Raw genomic sequence first — 20,704 nt, forward strand, 5'->3', positions numbered from 1 at the left:
GGTGGGAAAAAGTCTGTACCTCAAGCAGGACAGAGGCAGGATCTGTGAGGAATATGAAGTTTGTCACCCCAGGAACAGTTTTTATATTGATATTAAGGTCCCTTGTGCCCCATCCCACTGACCGTTGCCTTTCAGCATGGTCCACACTGATGGCAATCTGTGGGCAGGGTTTGCATCTGTGGCATCCTTGGGGGTAATGCAAGCAAAGGGTGGCTGCTGACCGAAGGGCTGCTGCATAGTGGGGAGGCAGCAATGTCTTTTATGAGAAAAAATGCACCACGGACAATAACGTGGCTATCTAGCCATTTGCCCATTAAGGATGTAAATCCCTCACTGCAGGAGGCTGGGAAGGTGTAACCAGGGGAAAAGCCCACTCTGCTTCTTACCTACTCCTGGGTGCTGTCACGTGGGTGTCAGGTAGGGTGAGCAAACTCTCGCTCTGCCTCAGCATGGCTTGGCTGACACTGAGCGGGACTCGGGCACGAATGGGGGCTTGAGCACCTTCACCCAGCCTTCAGCTGCCTGACGTGTTTTGGTGCGGGACGTTCACGTCGGTGTGCCAGGGCAGCAGCCCCTCGTCCCTGGCTGCACACGCAGACTTACAGCTCCCTCTGCATCATGGTGGCAGTGGAGACAAGAGGCTCTGGTGTCCTCCCAGACCACGACCCCGTTGCTGATGGCATTGCCCTGCCTGGTGGGCTGGTGGCACGGGGCAGGCTGCTGAGCCCCATGTTAGCCTGCGGTGAGGTCCCCGTGCCACGCAGTCTCCCAGCGCCTCGTGCTCCCTCTGCACAGGCTGTTCGCCTCTTGAGTTTGGGCTGATGTCACCGTTGTCCACTTCTGCCTTGGCGCTGGCATGAGCCGCTCCACCTGCCCCGGCATGTGCCGGCAGCTGCCACGACCCCGTGCGGAGCAGAGCAGAGATCTCTCTCTAATCAGAGCAGGTTGCCATGGCAATGCACAGTCTGCTTGCGCTCTGGGTCTCCAGGAGCCAGAAATGATGGTGCTTTTGCAACATTGAGGTAAACATCGCTCCTTTCCCTCATGGAGCGCACCCACCCCTGGTAAGAGCGCTGGCTGCCGTGGGCGCCGGCCTCCCCTCGCTCCCTGCGCGGGGGCGAGCGGCCCCAGGCGCCGGGACCGAGCCCGACCCACGGAGCCGGGCTCCCGTGCGTTGCAGCGGTGCGCGTGGGCTGTGGCAGTGGCCCTCCCGTCGCTGGGGAGGAGCGGGATGCCTCTCGGGGGTGAGATCACTCCCGGGGTCAGCCACCGGGGCGTACGGTTTTCTCGTGGCGGGGCGCAGCTACGGCTCCCCTGGGTGCCGAGGGGGGAGATGGGTCCCCAGCTGCTTGCTCACAGCTCTGCCACTGGTTTGCACTGGTCACCTTGGGAAAGTCACCTCTTTTCCCCGAAGCCCCTCTTAGGCCATGAAAGTGGTCTTGCTCTCCCCCTTCCCCCGGGAAGGCACGCCAAGGACTCTGACTAACGAGTGCAAACGCTTAGAGCTGTGGAAATTTGCTGGGGCACCTTTCTGGGGCTTGCCAGAACGTCATTATGGTGCTGTGGGCTTCCACTCATTTCTTCAGTGAATCCATCGGCATTTCTCACATCCAGAAGCCTGTAGCTGGCAGGTGATTGAAGACTCCTTTTTACGGTGTCCTTTGTTACTGCAGGCAGTAATGAGCATGGCAGGCTGTTGCAGGCAGGGAAGTGTGGCCATATGAACTGAAAATGAATCTCTTGCTTGATCTGCTGGCACTTGTTCCAGCATCTTTCTCTCCATCTCTCTCCGTCTCACTGTTGGTGTGTGTATGAAGGGGGAGTTGATGCTAGGGAGGGGAGTGGAGCAGGGGAGGAGCTTCTATCAGCCTCTTCTTTTTCTTTTTTTTCTTTTTTTTCCCCCCCTCCCGTCCAGTGACGTGAGCAATGCCTGGAACAATCAGGCTGGCTCCAAACAGTGTGCCCGAAGATGCTGGAGGAAACAGCCTAGTGCGCTTTAAGCAAACACTGATTGCTTGAGCCTGGGCTCTCCAGAGGTAACCTTTTCCAGTTCCTCTGCAAGGGATTGGGAAGTACCTTAGGCTTTCTTCTCCCCCATCCCATACACTCGCTTGTGGAAATGATCGGAGTTAACAGTGTTCAGAGCACCAGCAAAGTCCGGGTGAGAGCCACAGGTTCGGTGAAATACTCCCGAGAAGAATCTCTGTGGCGGCAGTCCCATCGGTCAAAATCTATGAAAATCTCCAACTCCTCTGAGTTTTCTACTAAAGAAAGCAAGGTAAATAACTGAATATTCATTGTGTTTCTCTCTGCTAGGTGTGGAGATGATGTTGTTGAAAAGGTTAGGCTCTGGAGGAATTAAGGGCTCCGGGTGATCCGCAGTGATCACAGAATTCCTGTCAGGTCAGGAAAAAAAAAAAATCTCTAGGCTTGAGGAGAGACTTGAAGGTGAAAAAGGTCTGGTGTATGGTAGCGATCGGGTCTTAGAGGAATGCCCTGTCACTGAGCTTGGTGCAATAGTAAACAGTGAAAACTTGCCAGTGAGAATGCTAATCGGAGCTCTGCTCTTGGGAAAGGTGCCAGAGTTGGCAAGTGATGTCCTTGGGATTATCTGTTTAATGGGAATGATTTTCTGTGGAAAAATAGTTTTTGCTCCTTCTCTACAGCCCTGTGGCTTAGTAGGTGTCGGTGCTAGGTAAAAATACGATCTCAGTTGCATGCATGGTTAAATATTGCCATCAAGTATTTATTAGGAAGGCATGTTTATAGGAATACATCCGTGTATTGTAGCGGTTGGTAGCACAGGCTGTGCCCAGCTGCTACAGTGGCTGTGTGCAGCATCTCCTCGCCCAGCCCAGTTGTTCAGTTCCTAGGCAAACAACCCCCACTCCATGCAATATCGCTTCTTTCCTCATTCCTTGCTCCCACTCAATAACTGAGAGGCACCTGGGGGCCCCTCCCCTGGCAAGAGCTTTAATAGCCGTCTCCCTCCCAAAGGTGCTCTGTGTCTCCAAGGGTTGGATGAACTTTATGCAGTGGCCGAATATTCCTCTAATTTAATTCCTGCTGCACATGGATTCTACCTTGGGATTAGAAGATGTAACCATTTGCAAAGGTGTGTTGAATGAGGCTGAAATATTTCAGAGCATCAGCCAAAGGCATTTAACCATGTCTTGTGTCCATGTGCATGCCAACAAGCAGGCACATGCATAGATCTTCCTGTACTGTCCCTTCCCTAAATCTCTTCTCTGTCCCGAGAGAAGCCTCCTCTGCTACGGTGAAAAGATGCCCATGCTGCACAGTAGTTCCTACCAGATCACTCTGCTGGCTTACAGGTTGTATGGTATTTCAGAGCCTCAGCTGCAGAGCTTTAATCACAAAGTAATGCAAATAGAAATAAATTAAGTATTTTATTCAGTCCAGTTTCAGAATCCTCTGTTTTGAGGGTCTTATTGCCCATAACTAAGAAACAGTGTACTGCTAAGCTTGTGGCAGAGAAATAGCATGGCCATCGTTCTCGGGCTGTTGCTGATGCAGTATATGCTATCCAGCAAATGCCGAAGTAAAGTCTGCATCTTGCAGGTGCTCTGGCACCCTGCTCTTGTGATCAGTTTCACCCTAGGCATGGGACTAATTGCACGATATTCAGTGGGGGGATTTATGTATGAAAAGTCTCTGCATATGGTGGAAACTCGAGTCTTTTGACATTGGGTGAATCACTTGATCTCTGTACGTCTGTTCCCTCTCCCAGGATTTGTGTCCACTGTGTATGCATGATGTAATGTCCTCAGGGCAGGGACTTTCTCCCTGGGATGGTGTCTGACACAGTTAGTTAGCTACTGCAGTAATGAACGCTCTGTGTTCATCCCTCTGTGGGATTCACATTTCTGCCTCCTGAGTGCTGTAGGTTGTTGTGTGAGAGATACCTACTAATCTTCCTGCCTAGCTCAGTAAGTTGGGAAGTGTACTGCAGCTTTGTTTTTGTTTGTAGTGCTGTTTCCTTATTTCACACAAAAGTATTTGTGTCTGTGGAGCATCTAAGACCTGTAAAAGCTGTGTTACGGGGTGCTGAGAAGATCCTAACATGCCCATCAGTGACGCCTGCCCAGTTGACAAGATGACAAGTGCCTCAGACACCGATTGGTCTTATGATTTTGGGCAGCCCTGTTCTTTCCATATGTCTGTTCCTCCTTCTCTTCTTTGCCCTTCTATTTTGCTAAGATGTCACTGATTTAGAGAACTGATTTTATATTTGAGCTTTGGCTCCTCCGTTGTGTTGACGGAAGAGACCTGGAAGTTTTTGCCAATGTGTAGCATTGCAAAGGAGGTCTTTTTATCAGTGTAAGTCTGCGTGTATGTGCTTGTACATCACCTCTCATGAAATGTCTTCATTTCTAGGCTGGACTTTCTAGACAGTGGTGCCGTGTAGATCTCCTCGGTTTCAATCAGGGCTTTATTTGTAGACTTGTCCTCTTCCATATTTCTGTGGATGTGTTTCCCCCTTTGTGTCTGGACTGCCTTGTGTTTTTTGTGCTCCCTATACAAAGTAATTACAATGCTCAAGGCCTGTTTCTGCGAATGCTTCATCTGACTTTGGGCAGGAGGCAGCTTTAACCCATTTGTGCCTCGGAAACACACTCCTCTGATACTTTGCACTTACGTGACTCAGCCTATTTTGCTAGGCTAGAGAGTATTATATATACTTATGCTCTAGCCAGGACGAACACGGCACCAACATGCTGCCTGCATATGAGGTCTGCCTGCTGCCAGCGTCAAAGAAGCTAGGTAGCCCATGGACGCATCATCTCCTTGGAAAACATCAGGTAGTGCTTTGGTGCACACATACGTACACACATGCACCTGTACATATAGAGGCTCTGCTAGGTGATGCGTCCTGGGTGTGTATTACAGGTAGGTATCACAGCCTCAGGCCAGCAGGAGAACCTGCAAAAAGGATACTGTGAATTGATGTACTGTTGTTCTCAGGAGAGTAAGCTCAAACCCAGGATGCGTGCAAGGTGAGTCAGAGGACCTTAGGATCATCTGTGTGACCCAGCAGGCTCAGCAGTCTCTCCTCCTGACAGACTCTGTTTTCCCATGGCCATGGACTGAATTGCAGAGTGCCTGTGCCTGTCCTGCCTGCAAATGCACAGGGCCAATAAAACAATTTCTGAAATAGGCTGTGTAGGTGCTCTGCTATCAAGTAACACTTCTCTAGCCTTTTCTCTGTTCACTCATAAAAATTCAGTATGTGGCCTTTACCAGGAACACTGATGAAACATTCCAGCAAGTACAGAACAATTCTTTTCTAGCAATGCCCATGTATCAGTTTTACAGAGGATGCATTTGTTGTGTAGCATTAATTTCTTGGCTCTCAGGAGCCCCAGCTAAACCATCCTTTTCTGTTTTATGATGATATATCTGGCACAATCTTTCCTTCCTTTTTCTTTCTCCCCCTCCTGCTGCTTCTCCATACGAACCAGATTTTTAACAGCGGAGTTTCTCTTAGAAATGTTCTCCTCTAGTTGGTGACGCACTTGAAATTCCCTGGGTGAAATGATCTCCTTTCCTTCGCCCTAAAACATTCCTATCAGCCCTATCTCCACCCACACCAAAACAACATTCATTGGTTCCATATGCTGCTGAACAGCTCTGTGCTGTTTTATGAATAATGTATGCTGGCTTGTTAGAAGAACGTTTGTTGTACAAACCTGTGGAATTTGAAATTGAGAGTGGTATCAGCAGACATGCCATGCCATGCACTAACCCAGAGGATTCTTGGGGTACTACTCTGGCGTCTTTACTGCATCCTTCTCAGAAGGGGGAAAATGTGTGAGACATTGGGGCATGTGGGCTTTGAGCCTGGGAAGAAGCTACAGGCACCCAGTGATCCGAGCCCTTATCCTTGCCTTGCCAGGTATTACAGATCTGTGCAAGAGGAGAGGAGAAAATTTCAAGATCTGGATTTTGGGGGAGGGTGGCAAATAGGAGATGGTGACGTAGTGTAGATCTTTATGCAAGCAACAGTTCTGGGGGAGCGTCAACCTTCAGGTAATCACCTGAACAGCAAATAGGGAATGCTATATAGCAATGTGTTGCATCCCATCCAAACCTGGCAATGACACAGAGACACACCCAGGTCCAAAGGACGGGCGCATTAACATCTATCAGGACTGCATGCAGACACCTGCGATGTCTGGTATCTGTTGCATCTGTAACCTGTTTTATTTTTGTAGGGTTCTGCTACTTTTGTTGTTTTTCCTACCTCCCATAAACCATGTATGATGGAAGCTGGGGCTGGTGCCTGGCTGACTGCTGTGGTCCCAGGGGCAGAGCTGATGGACTGGTGCTGAGTGACCATGGGAGGTGCTGAACTTCTGACTGAGCACTTCTGACTGCAAAGACTGAGCACGTCTTTGCCCAGAGGTGTGACTAGGCTGCTTTGGCTGCCTGGGATCAACCATGCTGCTACCAGCTGGAGATGAAGAAGAAATGTCCCCAGGCAGGGCTGCTTCTGACAGTGGCTGCAGGGGAGGGTGGCAGGGACCTGGGTCAAAGAGCACAAGTGCATCCCTGTCCTGGGGGCTGCAAAAGACACCCAGGGTATCTCCTGTAATGATCAGATGGTCATTCCCCCAACAACAACTCCAAAAATCAGGGTGGAATTAGATGTGAGCAGCCAGCCTGGGAAACAAAAACTGGAGAAGACAGTCTGGATCATCCCTGATGGCTTTTTGAACTCTGTTTTGGTTTTGCTTGTTTACCTGCTCATGGCAGGCATTTCTGGCACAATTTCTTTGGTGCACAGAGCAGGTATAAGAAACACCTGCAGTGTATTCCTTTCCCTCTTGGTAGGCTTTTCTGAATGGGCTAGTATGTACAGAAAGCCAGTAGTCTGTCTCGAGAGCCTTGCAGAGGCAAGGTCTATGTTGTCCTGTGTTGCTTTTTTGAGGCAAGGGCTCACACAGTGCCCTGGGACCTCTTTCACCCTGCTGGCCAGGGCCTGGGGACCCTGTGCCTACTTGTTACCTAGATGATTTGCCAAGACGAGTATTTGGGTAATTCGTTACGTCTTTGTCCCTGTGTACACAGCTGGTTGTGCCTGTCTTTGCTCACTGCTTCTGCATGCAGAGGCTGAGTCACAGCAGAACCAGCAGTCGGCAGGTGCCAGGAGCAGCCTGTTTAAATGGGTGCAATGGTTCGTGCATGTGACAAGTTTTTGAGGGAGGTGAGGATGGCGAGTGACCTTTTTTCTTGGCAGCTTTGTAGAATAAACAGTTTTCAGAAGCACTCCCTGCATAATTTTGCTTCTCTTTCTGATTGGAATAGAAATACCAATGGGTAAGGGCTTGTGAGAATCTGGATTTTTAGTTGACCTACCTGCTTACCAAAGGGAAAATGGGGATGGAATTCAGCAGCTTCTTATAGAGTTACAGGCTTGCCCTTAAAAAAGGAAGTGTAAGTGTACTGCCCAGTTTATGAACAAATACAAACAAATCCCACAAATACATAACAAATCCCATTGTTTTTTTATACTGCAGTCTGCTAAGGGTCAAATTTGAACTACGGGAAACAGCATTGGAGTTAAAATAAGGAAAGTGTCTAGGATGTTGCCTGCTATTCTGTTGTATGCAGCAGTTAATTTCTTTTATGCTCCCTTCAAAAATTGTTTCTCCAGGGAGCTTAGAGCACTGCTTGGCCTCAGGTGTGGTGGATGCAGAGATCAGCAATTCTCAGAAAAGGGAAAGCTGTAAGGAGTAAGTTTTTGCGGTCTGGGTAACGGAGCTTAAGAACTGAAGCAGTGAAGTTGGATACTGCTGCGTAGTTGGTAGCTGGGAGTTTGGAACCTGCCTACAGTAGCCTTGGGTGCCAAAAGAGAAAGTCGCTCCTCTTTCCAAGTTGTGTTAGTCCAGCTTGGAAGGTGAGACCTGTGCAATATTCAATTCTGGCATTCCCTGCTGTGGTCCAGCCTCCAGTTTTCTGGCTTAGACAGCAAATTTTCCACGCACTTCCCAGTCCAGCAGGTAAGAAGCTGTGATTGTTGTAAAACCGTAAGTGCTTTAAATCAGAGCTTTTTTTTTTTCATTTCCCAGAGAGTAAACATGAGTTAATAAAACCTGTCCTTGCAGCTAGTTAAATACGGTGAAAGTCATGTCCCTGCCATAATCTCTGATCAGCTTTGTTGCAATTTAGTGAAGCATTTAAGTGCTTGTCTCCAAGTTTGTTTGATTTAATCGTACTCTGGAGAAATGTGTGCTGAAAAGAGCTGCTGTCTGAATCAGGGCCTTGGGAAACAGCCATGAAATAAATGATAGAACAGTTGCTGGGCTGTACACGTCTGCTACTGGTTGGAAAACATGGGAGGAGGAAATTTTTCTTCTCCAGATCGTGTGTGAGCCCAGTAGACACCAGGAAAATGTTAAAGCGTAAATTGCTTTGGAGAAGGAACGTAAGGCAGCTCTAAAAGGCTGGTGAGTACAGCAGCCAAGCGCACAGCTTGGCAGCAGTCTTTGCCAGAGAGGTGGGTCGGGGGGCAGGCATGAGAACTCATGTATCTCCACCCCTTGAGAGGTCTGCTCACTGAGGTCTTGGTGAACGTGCTTGGTAGACACACTGAACATGCCCTGTATACAGCTGCCCAGGCTGTGGATTCTCTCTAGAGTTTTCTGTTTCATTTTTGTAAATAGCAGAGTCTTTCTGAGAGGCTATATTTGGTGGTCTATGGGGGACATTGTGTCCTTCGTCAGATGTATGCCATATGACTGGGTTACTGTCTGTTACTCCCTAAAGAAGGAAGATGGAGTCTGGCTCATTAGTAAAGATCGGGACAAACACATGTCACTTTCCACAAGGCAAAAGCCTGGGGCATTTGTTGTTCCCACACCAATCTGGAGTGCTGCTTTTGTATGTCCTGCTCTTTGGCTGTAGTGATCCCTAGAGGCTTCCTTAGCAGCAGAATCCCATAAAAAGCGGTACTGCATAGGGCAGGTGTTCATTTTCAGAGGTCTTGATGCAATCTTGCAGGCATTTGGGCCAGAGAGCAGCAAAATGCATTTCTGATACCCCAGGCCAGGTTTTTGCTACATTTTAAAAGCTCATTCAACCAGCTGGGGAGAAAAATGCTGCTTCTGAAAAAATGAGGAGGCAACGCAGGAAAAAACTGCAGCCTCTTTGCCTTATTGTGGAAGTAGTTTTCTGGCTCAAAATGTAAGATAATATTTTAATCATAGTGGGAAGAAAAAGACAAGTCAAAGAATAACAGGGGGGCTTTGGCCAATTCATTAGAAACATAGTGGCTTCTAACAGAAAATATTTCGTGACCCCAGGGAATCAGTGTCAGCATCAGCTTGTGCAGAAAAATGGAGGTGCATCTAATTCTGTTGGATTGCTGGCTGCATGGTAGGAGGAATGTTAGCCCTTTCTTTTGCTTTCTTCTGGCAGGCTGGTCTTAAAATCTCTTGATAGCAGTCACCTGAAAATTAAGCTAAGTGCCTACAAACTGTCAGCAATGCCCTCTCCTTCACCTTCTGGCTGTTTGCCTTTGGATCAGAGCTCCTTACAGAAGTTTGGAGAAGATAGGATAAATAGAAATAGACAATGAAAACTCCAGAGTTGGAAATATTTCATCATATTGCTGTGAGTAGCACAGCAAAGCCCTGTTAGCGGTGGGGACCTCTCTCTGATAGCTCAGTGTAAGTAGTATGTGGGGTGATTCTTCCTGGTGGTCATATCTGTTCTGTTGCTCTGAGAAACCTACTTTTATGGTACACTATGACTAAAAGTTGCTGCATGTGTAGCATCAGTGTGAGGCAAGTTGAATCAGTATGTTTGACCTGCTTGTGTATGGTTCAGCTGAGCCAGATTTTCACAGAGCTGAATATTAAGGATCTTCAGATAGACCATCAAGATTCAGAAAGGAGCCAGTGGATCACAGAGTGAGCAGTGGAATATGCTCATGGGATTCTTGTTGCAAGTTCAGCTGTGGCATATGCAGAAGACTAGTTTCAAATCTTCAATTTTCCAAATTATTTTTGTTTTGGGTCAGAGTAAAGGCTATATAAATGCTAATGTTTCTGTTGAGTGTGTCATAGCTATTATAGTATGTGATTTTCAGGCTTGTTCATACTTGATGTGCTACTTTTCAGTAATCATGTGCATCAACAGTTCTTCTACACGTTAACATATTTTGAGATTGTGTAGGAGTTAGGTGCCAGAGGGAGTAAATCTAGCTATGTATATAAGGTAAATTACAAATGTGGATTATAAATGTGAGAATCAGGGACATTCCATACCAAAATACTTCATTTGAGTCAAGTGGCCTATTTGAAGAGCTCCATTAGCTTGTAGTAATAGCAGGCATTTATCCATTGTATGCATCAGCTACTGGAGGGCTGAAATCAGACACACTTATCCAAGTGTTATACCTACTCCCTCTCGAAAGAAATCCATCCCAACCATCTGATATCCACCCAGGCTTAAGTCAGCCTCCAGACCCTTGTCTCTGTAGACTGGTATCAACACCAGAATTACGACCTTTAGTCTCAAACCTGCTGGCATCTTTCCTATGAATTGAAAGAGTAATGATGTTAGGAGGCAGCAATCCAAGACATTGATTTTTAAGCACGAAAGCTGCTTATTGTTCATTTTCTGTTTTGCACTTAGAAACAGAATGTGTTTGGGTTTGGGTGTGTGACTGGGGAAGCATTCAGGTGTCTGTAAGGCTCAAGGGCTTTGGATAGCTTTTCTGGCATAGTTTTACAGGTAGGCCCATACAGTGAAATCTTGGCCCCGTTAAAGGCAGTGACAAAAAGATCTCACTGACTATCAGGAATTAAATGGGACCTTGAATTTCAAGGCTGTAGTCTTGTAGCTTTTGAAAGTTTAACAGGGTTCTTTAAAAAAAAAAAAAACACAAAACCCCAAAATCTGCTTGAGAAAATGACTGTAATCTCAAACCCTGTATTCTGGTATTTTTTCCCTAGATCAGACTTTTGCTCAAGACTCTTGTTACTGTGAGCAGATACGGTACTTCCTTGATCAGAGACAGCTTGCTTGATGGTATTAGTTAGGCAGTTTTCCTCAGCATATTAATATATGTGTAGCAGGAGACAAACAATAATCCCATCTCATTTCTTTCCCTTTGCAGGCCCTCTACAATTCAATCAAGAATGAGAAGCTGGAATGGGCAGTGTAAGTATACTGCATGAAATTAGGAGTTTAAAAATAGTACCTGTGTAGTAATCTGTTTATATGTCCTATGTCACTGCCTGAGTGGGCTCCAAAGCCTGTAGAAGATAGCCAGTGTATGTAATGAGTTTGCTTTTCTGTTAATGAATGACCTGGCGATACTGCCTCATCTGTTTCTCCAGCAAGGGGAGCTGTTAATGACAGGAGCCAAACTGCATTTGTAAGGAAAGAGAACGTTTCATTTAGTAGGAAACTTCAGCCTGAAAAGAGAGAAATTAAATCCGCTGTTGTTCTATGACTGCATAAATAAAACAGAAGTTGACTTCTCCCTTTATCTTTCGGGACATTGTGTCAGAACCGCTGAATAGAAACACATCTTGGATTGAGTTTCCTGCTGTTGGTTTATTGTCTCAGTTTGTCTCCTGATTAACTATAGATAACTTGACAACAACCTAATATGAAAGATGATAAATTGGACAAAGTCTGATATACCCCATCCTTAGCTGCTTTCGACAGGCTAACACTTGTTGACTATGGAAATACTGCAGACAAGAAAGAGCTTCAATTTCTGATTGTGTTAAACTGACATTTCTCTGTGCTTAGGTTTTATGTGGTCTAGGTATGCCAGCAAAGCCTAGAAGGGTCTGCTTTAGATTTTGCTGCTTGCAGAACAGTGGATTTTGGTGTGAAATAAAAGAACAATGTCTTTTATCTACTTTGGATGTACAAGATGTTTACCTGCGTGGGCTTACGTATCTGAAACCTCACCTTCTTGAGAATGATATATGTCTGTGATGCATGCTCCTGCACCTTATGTGGTAGCAGTCTTAATAACTGGCATAGGTCTTGCAGGCCCGTTGGCTTCTGATGTTCCTTGTTTTAAGTTCATCACCTGCAAATGAATTCTCGTCAGGGTGTGCATCCTTGCTTAAAAGCGCTGCTGGTCCCAGCTGGGATTGCAGCCCCTGCTCAGAAGTGTGTTAGGTAATGTCAGAGTAGTGAGGAAGGTGTGCTGGTAAGGGGAATTACCAAGAAGTGCCATCTCTGATGAGCCTCATAAGAAGCACGATGGGAGACATTTTCCCAGAGTGTGTCTTGGATCTGGAACATGCTGTGTGAATCCTACACGTCACAACACCAAAGCTGATTGCAAGACACTCTCTTACAGGTACTTTTGACCCAGCAGAATCCATTATGTGACTTTCTTGATATCAGAATTTTCCTCCAGCTCTTGGCAAGAGACCATACTGTGTCTAATAGTCTTGGGCAGCCTCCAGGTGGGAACTGGCTCATGCCTGGCTCGGCTCCCATGAACTTCAGTCAAGGTGATTTATGAAACAGCTAGCTCCTGTATAGGTAGAAACTCCTCTGGCATTTATAACGCCCAGTCCATATCCCTTGCTAATGAGTTGTTTGGGGAAAAATTACAAGCAGGCTGGAAAAGGGAGAAATCAGAATCCTCCTTAAATAAGGCTTTGGGATGTAGGGGTAAAGCCACCTTCTCCCAGCAGAATGCTCAAAGTGGCCAATTGTCCATTCCAATCTGAAACTCAGACAGATAGCTGGGACAGATGTGACAATTACTTTCCATGCTGTGAAACAAAGGTCATTCTGGGCATAGTCAAAGAGCGTCTTGCACTTACCTTTAGGGCTGAGAGTGCTGTCTGGAAGAGGGAGCACGAAGATGTGTCTTCTCTAGACAGAAGTTTCAACACAAGCAAAAGGCTCAGTTGCTACCTCCAATAAACATAACTTGTCTTTTCCTCACCCCTTACTCAACAACACTTTGAAAGCTTAGTTCAGCATGATGCTTTCACTGTCACAGCTGCAGATTAGCATAATTCAAAGACCAGCTTCTGGTGTTTCTTGAAGGGCACAACTTTAAAAGGGCAGAAGGGGAACTCATCCACACTGGAAAACACCTACGAGCTTTATGACCATGGATTCCACATCTTCAGCTGCACTGAGACAAGGCAGCAGAAAAAGACGATGGGGCAGGACTCTACAAGAATTCTACAGAGATGTGTGGTTGATGTAAAGTAATCACTCCAAGGAGCCCATGGACTGCCTGAGCTAGAGGGAGGAGGCATATCACTCTCTTGCTCTGCTGTCGTGATCTGTAGAGAAAGGTGGATAAGAATGGGATGCGGCTGGTTTTGCTGTGGTGGGATTGAGGAAGATCCTCTCTCCTTTCCAAAGAATATCCCTTTGCTTCCCTGATGCAGTTGGCAAGGGAAGAAGTGGGAGGTAAGACAAAGGTGGAAATAGGTCTTCAAAACCCAGCATAAGCTCCCTTGCAATGCTGGCATGTTGAAGGAATGCCTGTCCTCCAGCCAGAATCCCTTTGAGGAGCTAAGACTCTCTTACGAGCTAAGTAACAGTTTTAGAGCTGCTCTGGCAGTATATTTGTGGTGAATTAATGACTGTCAATAAGCCCATAGGCGGGAGAGGGTAGCAACGATACATAAGATGGGGGAAGACATGGTCCTTCTCTTAGTTGTGACGTAGGTGTGTCATGAATGGTTTGCTGTCCATTTACAGTAGAACTACAGTCTGATCCAAGGCTCCCAGAAAGAAAAGGCTACCATTGATTCCAATTTTGTAGTCAAGAGAAGTGGCACCTTAATCAGTAGATGTGCTCCAGAGACTTTCAGTAAGAGTTACTCATTTATCCTTTATGAACAGGGAAGCACAAGTACAGGTCTGGAAGAGAGAATTTCATTACAGTTCTTTTTCTGCAGTTGTTCCAGTTTCAAGTTCTCTAAAAGGTTAAAAGCGAACCACATACCATGATTTGTAAAATAAACAGATCTAACCCCGAATTTACCCTGAACTGGTGAATGTAGGATCCTGAATGCACACTCCTACTCAGGACTGCACCCCACAAATTTTTTGGTTACTTTTTACAATAGAACTGCTAGAAAATATTCTGCCATTTACTTGGTGTGCCATTTGCTTTGCTTGCTGTTTCCTCTTGTGTGTTCAGTGTCGTGGGAGAAAAGCAGGATGGGAAAACTAACCGTCAGAAATACGATTATTCTGTCTTTTGTCCCATTCAGTATTTCCTCTCTACTGCTTACGGTTTCTCCTGTCTGTTGGACTGTGGTTCATTTCTTCGAACAGCAAGTGAAGCACTGAAGTTATTGGCAGAAGTTCCTACTGACTGCAGTGAAGCCACGTACTATTTCATCCAGTTAGTCCAATCTGTTTTCAGTGTGCTTAGGTCACTGGAACCACTGCAGGAGTGCATGTAGCCCAAATAATTGTGTCATAATTTCTCATGTTGCTTAAATTTCCCTGAGGGACTTGATATTTCTATGAGGTTTTTTCATACTTGAATGGTAAACTCTTGTTCTTCAACCCTGACATCACCTGTAAGTTGAAATGAATTAAAGATCCTGTGAACATAAGTGGTGAGATTCAGAGTTGGGTTTGTTTACGTGGAAAAGGGAGCACTGAGGAGAGGGACCTGAGTGTATTTTTTTTAGTGTGTAAAAGCTGTTGCAGAGGAGAAGGGTGTGAACTATTCTTCACACCCATTGTGGATGGACTTAAATTTGAAACAAGGGAGGTTTGGGCCAAACATTAAAAAAAGCTTTCTAGCAATAAGCTTTTTAAACCAGGGCATAGATTTGCTTGGATGAGCTATGGAAGTGCTTTTACTGGACGCTTTTGTGAACTGGGTATTCTGTCCAGAATGGGTTAGGAAGAGTGGATCCAGCCTTAAAGAGATGGATTGGCTGACCTCTTAACATTCCTTCAGTCCCATTGTCTATAATATTATGGCCCAGATTTTGTAGATGTTTTTCATTCTTTGGCTTTTGCACTGATCATTGTCAGCTTTAAGCTGAAGAAGAAAAAATAATGTGATTTCAAAGGCGCCAGAGCTAAATATGTTTTCTTTGCATGATGTCTACATGGAAATGTGGTGGTGAACATTATTATTCTCTATTGTTCCTAATATTATCTCTCCTTCCTGTTGAAGGTGATCGGAATAATAAAATCATCATCTTAAAATAGGCTGAATGGTGATCTAGAATTAACATGTGAAATATCCCAAAGTGCCCCTTACAAAATTGCAAAACCCAAATGGCTGCATTTGAGACAGTTGTATTCTGAAAATTTCTCTCAGCAGCCCAGTGTAGTTTTCAGGAGAATCCCTTGTTTTTTAAGTCGTTGATGAAACAGATTTCTTGCCAGAGAAGTTTAGACGTAGACACAGTGTATTCTTTTTTGTTTTTCTGGACTGCACTGAAAAATCCTCTCCTGCCTGCCAAACCAAAATAGATCCTTGAGACAGTGATAGTGGGAAAGGGCTGCTGCCAAATCTTTCTGTGTTTCCTGCGGCAAACTGTGATGCTGAGACTGGGGTGGTTACAAAGATGTCCATGCCGAAGCTCACCTTTCTCTAGGTCAAACCCAGAACTCTCTCCCCATTGTAATTAACTCTTCATCTCCCAAGTTCTAGAATCTTTCCTGTTTGCAACTTCATGATTGGTTTTAGAGGCAGGTCAGGTAGTAATCACCTGGTTCTCCTTTCTCTTCTCTCCTCCCTTGGGGAAATAGGCCAAAACTTATCTCCACTGGTTTTTCAAGTCAATTTCTTAATACAGATGCTATCAGTTCCACAGATTCATGTAATTATACATTATAAATCTGAATTTTTTTTTAAATGCCAATTTTTAAATGGACAAACCCAATCTCTTGCCATGTCATATAAGTTTTCTATTTGAAAAATGCAGAGATGAAGCGGACTTTCAAAAATGAAGGGCTTGACCCTGGCTTTACAGCTCAGTGACTTCAAAGTTTTCTAAGGCAGAGCCTCAAATCAGACCGCACAGCATACAGAAATGTTTTTGTTACTGAGAGAACCAGATGGTGGTTTTCTCCCAGAAGACAAAAATGGAACTTTCTTGTATAGGGTCTTTTTGGGGAGAAGCAAAAATATGTTTCTTCACCAAAATGGCAATATCTACATTTTTGCATGTGTTTCAATTCTGCGTGCTTAAGAGTAAGAAAGAGGCAAACTCCTTCTGGTTGTCAGTGATCACGCATTTGAGAAGGAGAATACTGCTGTTTCAATGCTGTATCTCCAAGTGATGATAGAGCAAGCAGATTCTGGCTTTGGTGTGCTGGTTCTCATGGGCAGCCAGTGCCCTGGTTACTGCTCGCTCTGCACGTCGTTTTCCAAAGAGAGAAGCTCAGGGAGGTGGAACTGAAACTCCTTGTTTTGGGAAACCTTGTAAATAACCACATGCTGCAAGCAGAGTCTTGGAGAATCTTTACAGGTGGTAGCCTTTTCCTTTCACTCAGTACCCTGCAGACCAGAGACTTTAGTAGGTCCCACTTTCCATGGATGGACCTACAAGGGGGTTCATAGCCATCAGCCCCTACCAGTTGTGGGAGAGGGGTCACCAGAGGAACAAATTCCAGACCCAGAGCCAGGAATGATCTCCCTCTGCTTATCAAAGACAGAAAATCTCTTAAGACTTCTGCAAACCTAAGTGGACACTCATGATGATGTTTTGCTGCTGAAATGTATGTTGGAACCAGCGTGGAGCTTTTCACCTGAAGGCACAAGGATTGTACTATTTCCTGTACCAAATGGAAAGGAGAGGCACCGAGCCTGCCCTTGACAAGGACCTGAGCTCTGCCTGTGTGACACTAGATCCTTGAATCTGAACATACCTGCACAGAGACACCACCCACTGACTGTTACTTCTGCATCACTGGATGCCTTCATGCTGGGACTGTATCATCTGTGAGAGCCATCTGAGGATGAGGAAGTAGTTGCACCCCGCACAGTCTAGAGTTTCAAACAAAGATCAGTTTTGAGGTGTATGTATCCAGAGGCCAGCTCTTCCTTTTTGCAGCTGTACCCTAAAGGTTGGTGAGGAGTAAGCTCAAATTGTTATATCCTTGATAAAAACTATCCAGGACTTGTCTATTCAGCCAACTTTGGAGGGCACATAAGCAAAGGCTAATCCCGGAACTGTTTTGCTACTTTGAAATTCCTCCCAATTGTCCTGCTTTCTTCTTATGCACTGAAGCAACATGGAGTATTTGAAGTGGGTCCCAGACCCCCTGGTTTTATTTCCACTGGTGTTCTATGTTCCAAGAACAGAGGGAGATAGAGGCTCCTTTTAGTTCTATTTTCTCAGCTGTTCATCCATTTCTTGTTGTCTGTAATGAGTCCTCCTTGCCTTTCTGGTTCCCTTCATTGCATCTTACAGACTAGCTCGTGCACCTTGACCTCATGCATCTTGTCAGAGCACTCAGCTCTCACAAGTGCCTGAGGCTTCTGAGTCTCAAGGATGTCCCATTTTCAATGACAGATTAAAGTACCAATTAAAGGTTTGTTCAGTGCTACCAGTAGTCATGACAGCAGATGCCATTTTGTCCTGTCTGCCCTGTCTGCATTTGTCTATTGAAGAATTCCTGTTTAATAGCTGCCCCAGAGGTGCTGAGTTTGAGAGCACTGCTCTCAGCACTAGTGGTGTCAAGGATCCCCAGGATTCCTCACAACACCTATGGCTGCTTGGATAAGGATACTGGTACATTCCCACAGGACAGTTGATCAGAATAAGATAATTTGATCTCATACCTCCAAAGGAGATAGCTTATCCCAAAAAAATGGTAAGCCATTTACTGCAGTAGGTCTCTCCTGACAGGGACAAATCCACTGTGTCCTTGGCTGAGATCCCAGAATTCACAAGGCACTTCAGTGTGACAAATCAGCCTGAGTGCTTGTACCCTATGTGAGATTTTAGTCTGGATAAGGTACCACAGACTTGTGTTCAGAGAATTTGCTCCTGGAATGGACACATCTCTAAGAAACACATGTCACACAATGGTCCAGGCTTGCCAGCAGCTAGTAAATGCTGTAGACACAGGAAGGGTGGGGACAATCAAAATTGTCAGAAATTCCTACACTTTTTTAATTGGCAGAGGGCTTCAACCAAAGCATGCATGAAGAAATCCTTATTGCTTTGACCAACAAAAAGTTTTTTGCAGATCTGTCTGTTCTGGAGTGGGAAAACACGTATCAATAGGCTGAAAGATGCAAGGACTGCTCTCCCTTGCAGGAATCAGGTCTTCAGGTAAAAGTTTTGTTCCTCTTAATCAGGAGACCTTGCCAGACAACACCGTGATGGTATGGTGCACCACCTTGGCTACATCTCTACAACTAAATCAAATGTGTGGCACCTTTGTGTGACTCTCAGGCTGAGTGTCAATGTGTAGCATCTGTATCCATGCTGTTGAAAAGTCTTACCCTCTAAAAGAAGATGCTTGCTTTTATACTGCCTGTTGGGGTGGTCCTTGACTGTCCTGATTCCCAACCGGGGTCTGGAAATTGTTTGGGAGTGTGGTGGGCTGAGACCATGCGAAGCACAAAGTAATATGAGGTGATCAAAGTCAAATGCCTGTGAACATGCCCTGGCACTGCTAAGTTCACTAATATAGCCTCCATGTCTCTACCTCCATGTCTCTAGTTGTCACACCAGTCTGTTACCCTTGTATCTTCTCAGACTTAAGTTACTCCCCAGAAGACCATTTCAGCAGAGATCAGGATAACATAGATTGTTGCTCTAGCCTGCATTTCTTGGGGGACATTTCTTTGGGTGGTCATTCCCATAAGCAGATACGGTTGCAGTGTGCCCCAAGAGGAGCTTTTGGACTGATGTGTGCCTTGCTAATTCTCTTCTGATACACGCCTGTGAACGTATGCATGTGATTGGAAAATCTACCTGAGTTTGTGCTCTCTTCTGATCACCTGGGTCCAGTGAGATGCAGCAGCTTGAAGTCCAACCTCACTATTGGCCATCATTACACTGAAGTGATAATGATTTGGTTTTTTAATCAGGTGCTGGTCTTAGGAGAAGCATTGCTACCATGATTTTCCAATGACAGCCTTCATCCTCCCTGACACACCTTTCCCAGTCACCTGGACAGGAATGTGTGGGGACTTCAAGGGACACAGGCCTGCTCTGTAATCTGACACTGACTGTGATTCCTCCAGATACACCATCCACCCAGATTCAGTGGCCTGTTGTTCTCTGAAAACCATCATCCTACTCTTGTGACAGACACCCTTTGTCTTCTAGGTTGCCTGGTTCTTTTTGCCTTTGGCTGTGACAAGCAAAAAGGCATTTATTAGTCAGGCAATGCTTGTGACTTGCTGAAATGGGTTGCGTTGTTGTCCTCAAGAGCTGTGTTGTATATGTTGCCCTAATAAGTAACATTTTGAGCAGTATTTTTTTCCTAAAATACAGATAACGTAATTCACCTAGTGTAGTATTTATTTTTAAATTACTACTTTTATGCTAGTCTGCAGAGGAAAACAAAGAAAAGGAGGTAGAGTCTGTGTTTCATATGCTAACTTAAGGGGTAAGCCACAGTGATCTGCAGTAATCTAATCCTTTTCGTCTACATGTGAACTCATGAACAAATTGGAGATTTTTCAGGAGAGTCCAGCAGGCAAGTATTTCCCATTTTAGCACTCAAATAAGTGGAATTAAAAATAGGTGAAGTTGGAGGACACATAACACTTTTGAAATCCTGGCTTTTGAGACTGTAAAGGGGAAACTTGGGCTTTTTTGAAAATCCGGCTCCTATCTGCTGTGCTGGTGAAGTAGGTGAATTGAATAATCTGAGTACGTTTTGGTACATTAGGTTTCTCTCTAAACAGGGTTCCCTTTAAAGAGAGAGGTATGTTTTGACAAGGAGCGTGCAAAAATTACTGAAATGAAACTTTGCTGGTCAGTCCCTTGTTCATGCTTGGTTTTCACTGCTTTTTAAGGGATGAAGAAGAGAAAAAAAAATCTCATTCAGATGGTACAGATGAAAAGGATAATGGGAGCCAGACGAAGGCTGTCAGTCGAATTGGCAACTCGAATAACCCATTCCTGGACATCCCTCATGATCCCAACGCTGCTGTGTATAAAACTGGATTTCTGGCTCGGAAAAGCCATGCAGATATGGATGGAAAGAAAAGTGAGTATCTTTCATTTTTAACATCTCATGGTCTTGTTATCTCTGCACAATGCCGCTGATGATGAACCCATATGCTTCTCAAGGCAAATAGTGCTGCTTCATTAGGGGAAATTGCAGCAATAACAAACAACGCAGCAATTGGATTATCACACTCTCACTACTAGGCCAGGATTTACAATGTTCAGTCCCATTTGCAGCATTTCTAATGCATGAACATAATGAGTGATGTAATACAGCAAAGCAATGTGAATCTTTTGTGCTAAAAGAAAATGAATCTCATGGTTTACAGAAGAGAAAACAATTTCAAGTGAATTACAGTAGCTGTTCTGTAGTAGTTTGGTAAGTCTCCTTTTCCTTATGTGACACCAAATTGTTTAAAATCTCCCCTCCTCTCTGGGTCTGTCTTTAAAGAAAGGCTGTTTTTCATCTCTGCTTGGAAGTTGCTGTAACCATTCCCTCCCCTACTCTCCCAGGCAATGAAGTTCATCAGCTTTTGGTGACAGCCAGATTTATGCCATGCAGT

The 20,704-nt window shown here is 45.2% G+C and overlaps 1 protein-coding gene across 2 annotated transcripts in view; it reads left to right on the forward strand.

Annotated features, from left to right (window-relative positions):
- Window positions 1-20,704, forward strand: part of PSD3 (pleckstrin and Sec7 domain containing 3) — a gene marked incomplete at both ends in the record, with an annotated part of 106,385 nt that overhangs the window by 65,275 nt on the left and 20,406 nt on the right. The window contains 3 exons of one of the 2 annotated variants that reach the window (XM_082012854.1): window positions 1,524-2,278; window positions 11,147-11,190; window positions 19,988-20,181. In XM_082012854.1, coding sequence (XP_081868980.1) covers window positions 2,120-2,278; window positions 11,147-11,190; window positions 19,988-20,181 — 397 coding nt within the window. Of the gene's footprint in view, window positions 1-1,523; window positions 2,279-11,146; window positions 11,191-19,987; window positions 20,182-20,704 lie in introns of those variants that run through there. The other variant, XM_082012853.1, reaches the window with a different exon arrangement.

The sequence above is a fragment of the Phaethon aethereus genome (assembly GCF_964289735.1).
Source record: "Phaethon aethereus genome assembly, chromosome: Z".
NCBI lineage: Eukaryota > Metazoa > Chordata > Aves > Phaethontiformes > Phaethontidae > Phaethon > Phaethon aethereus.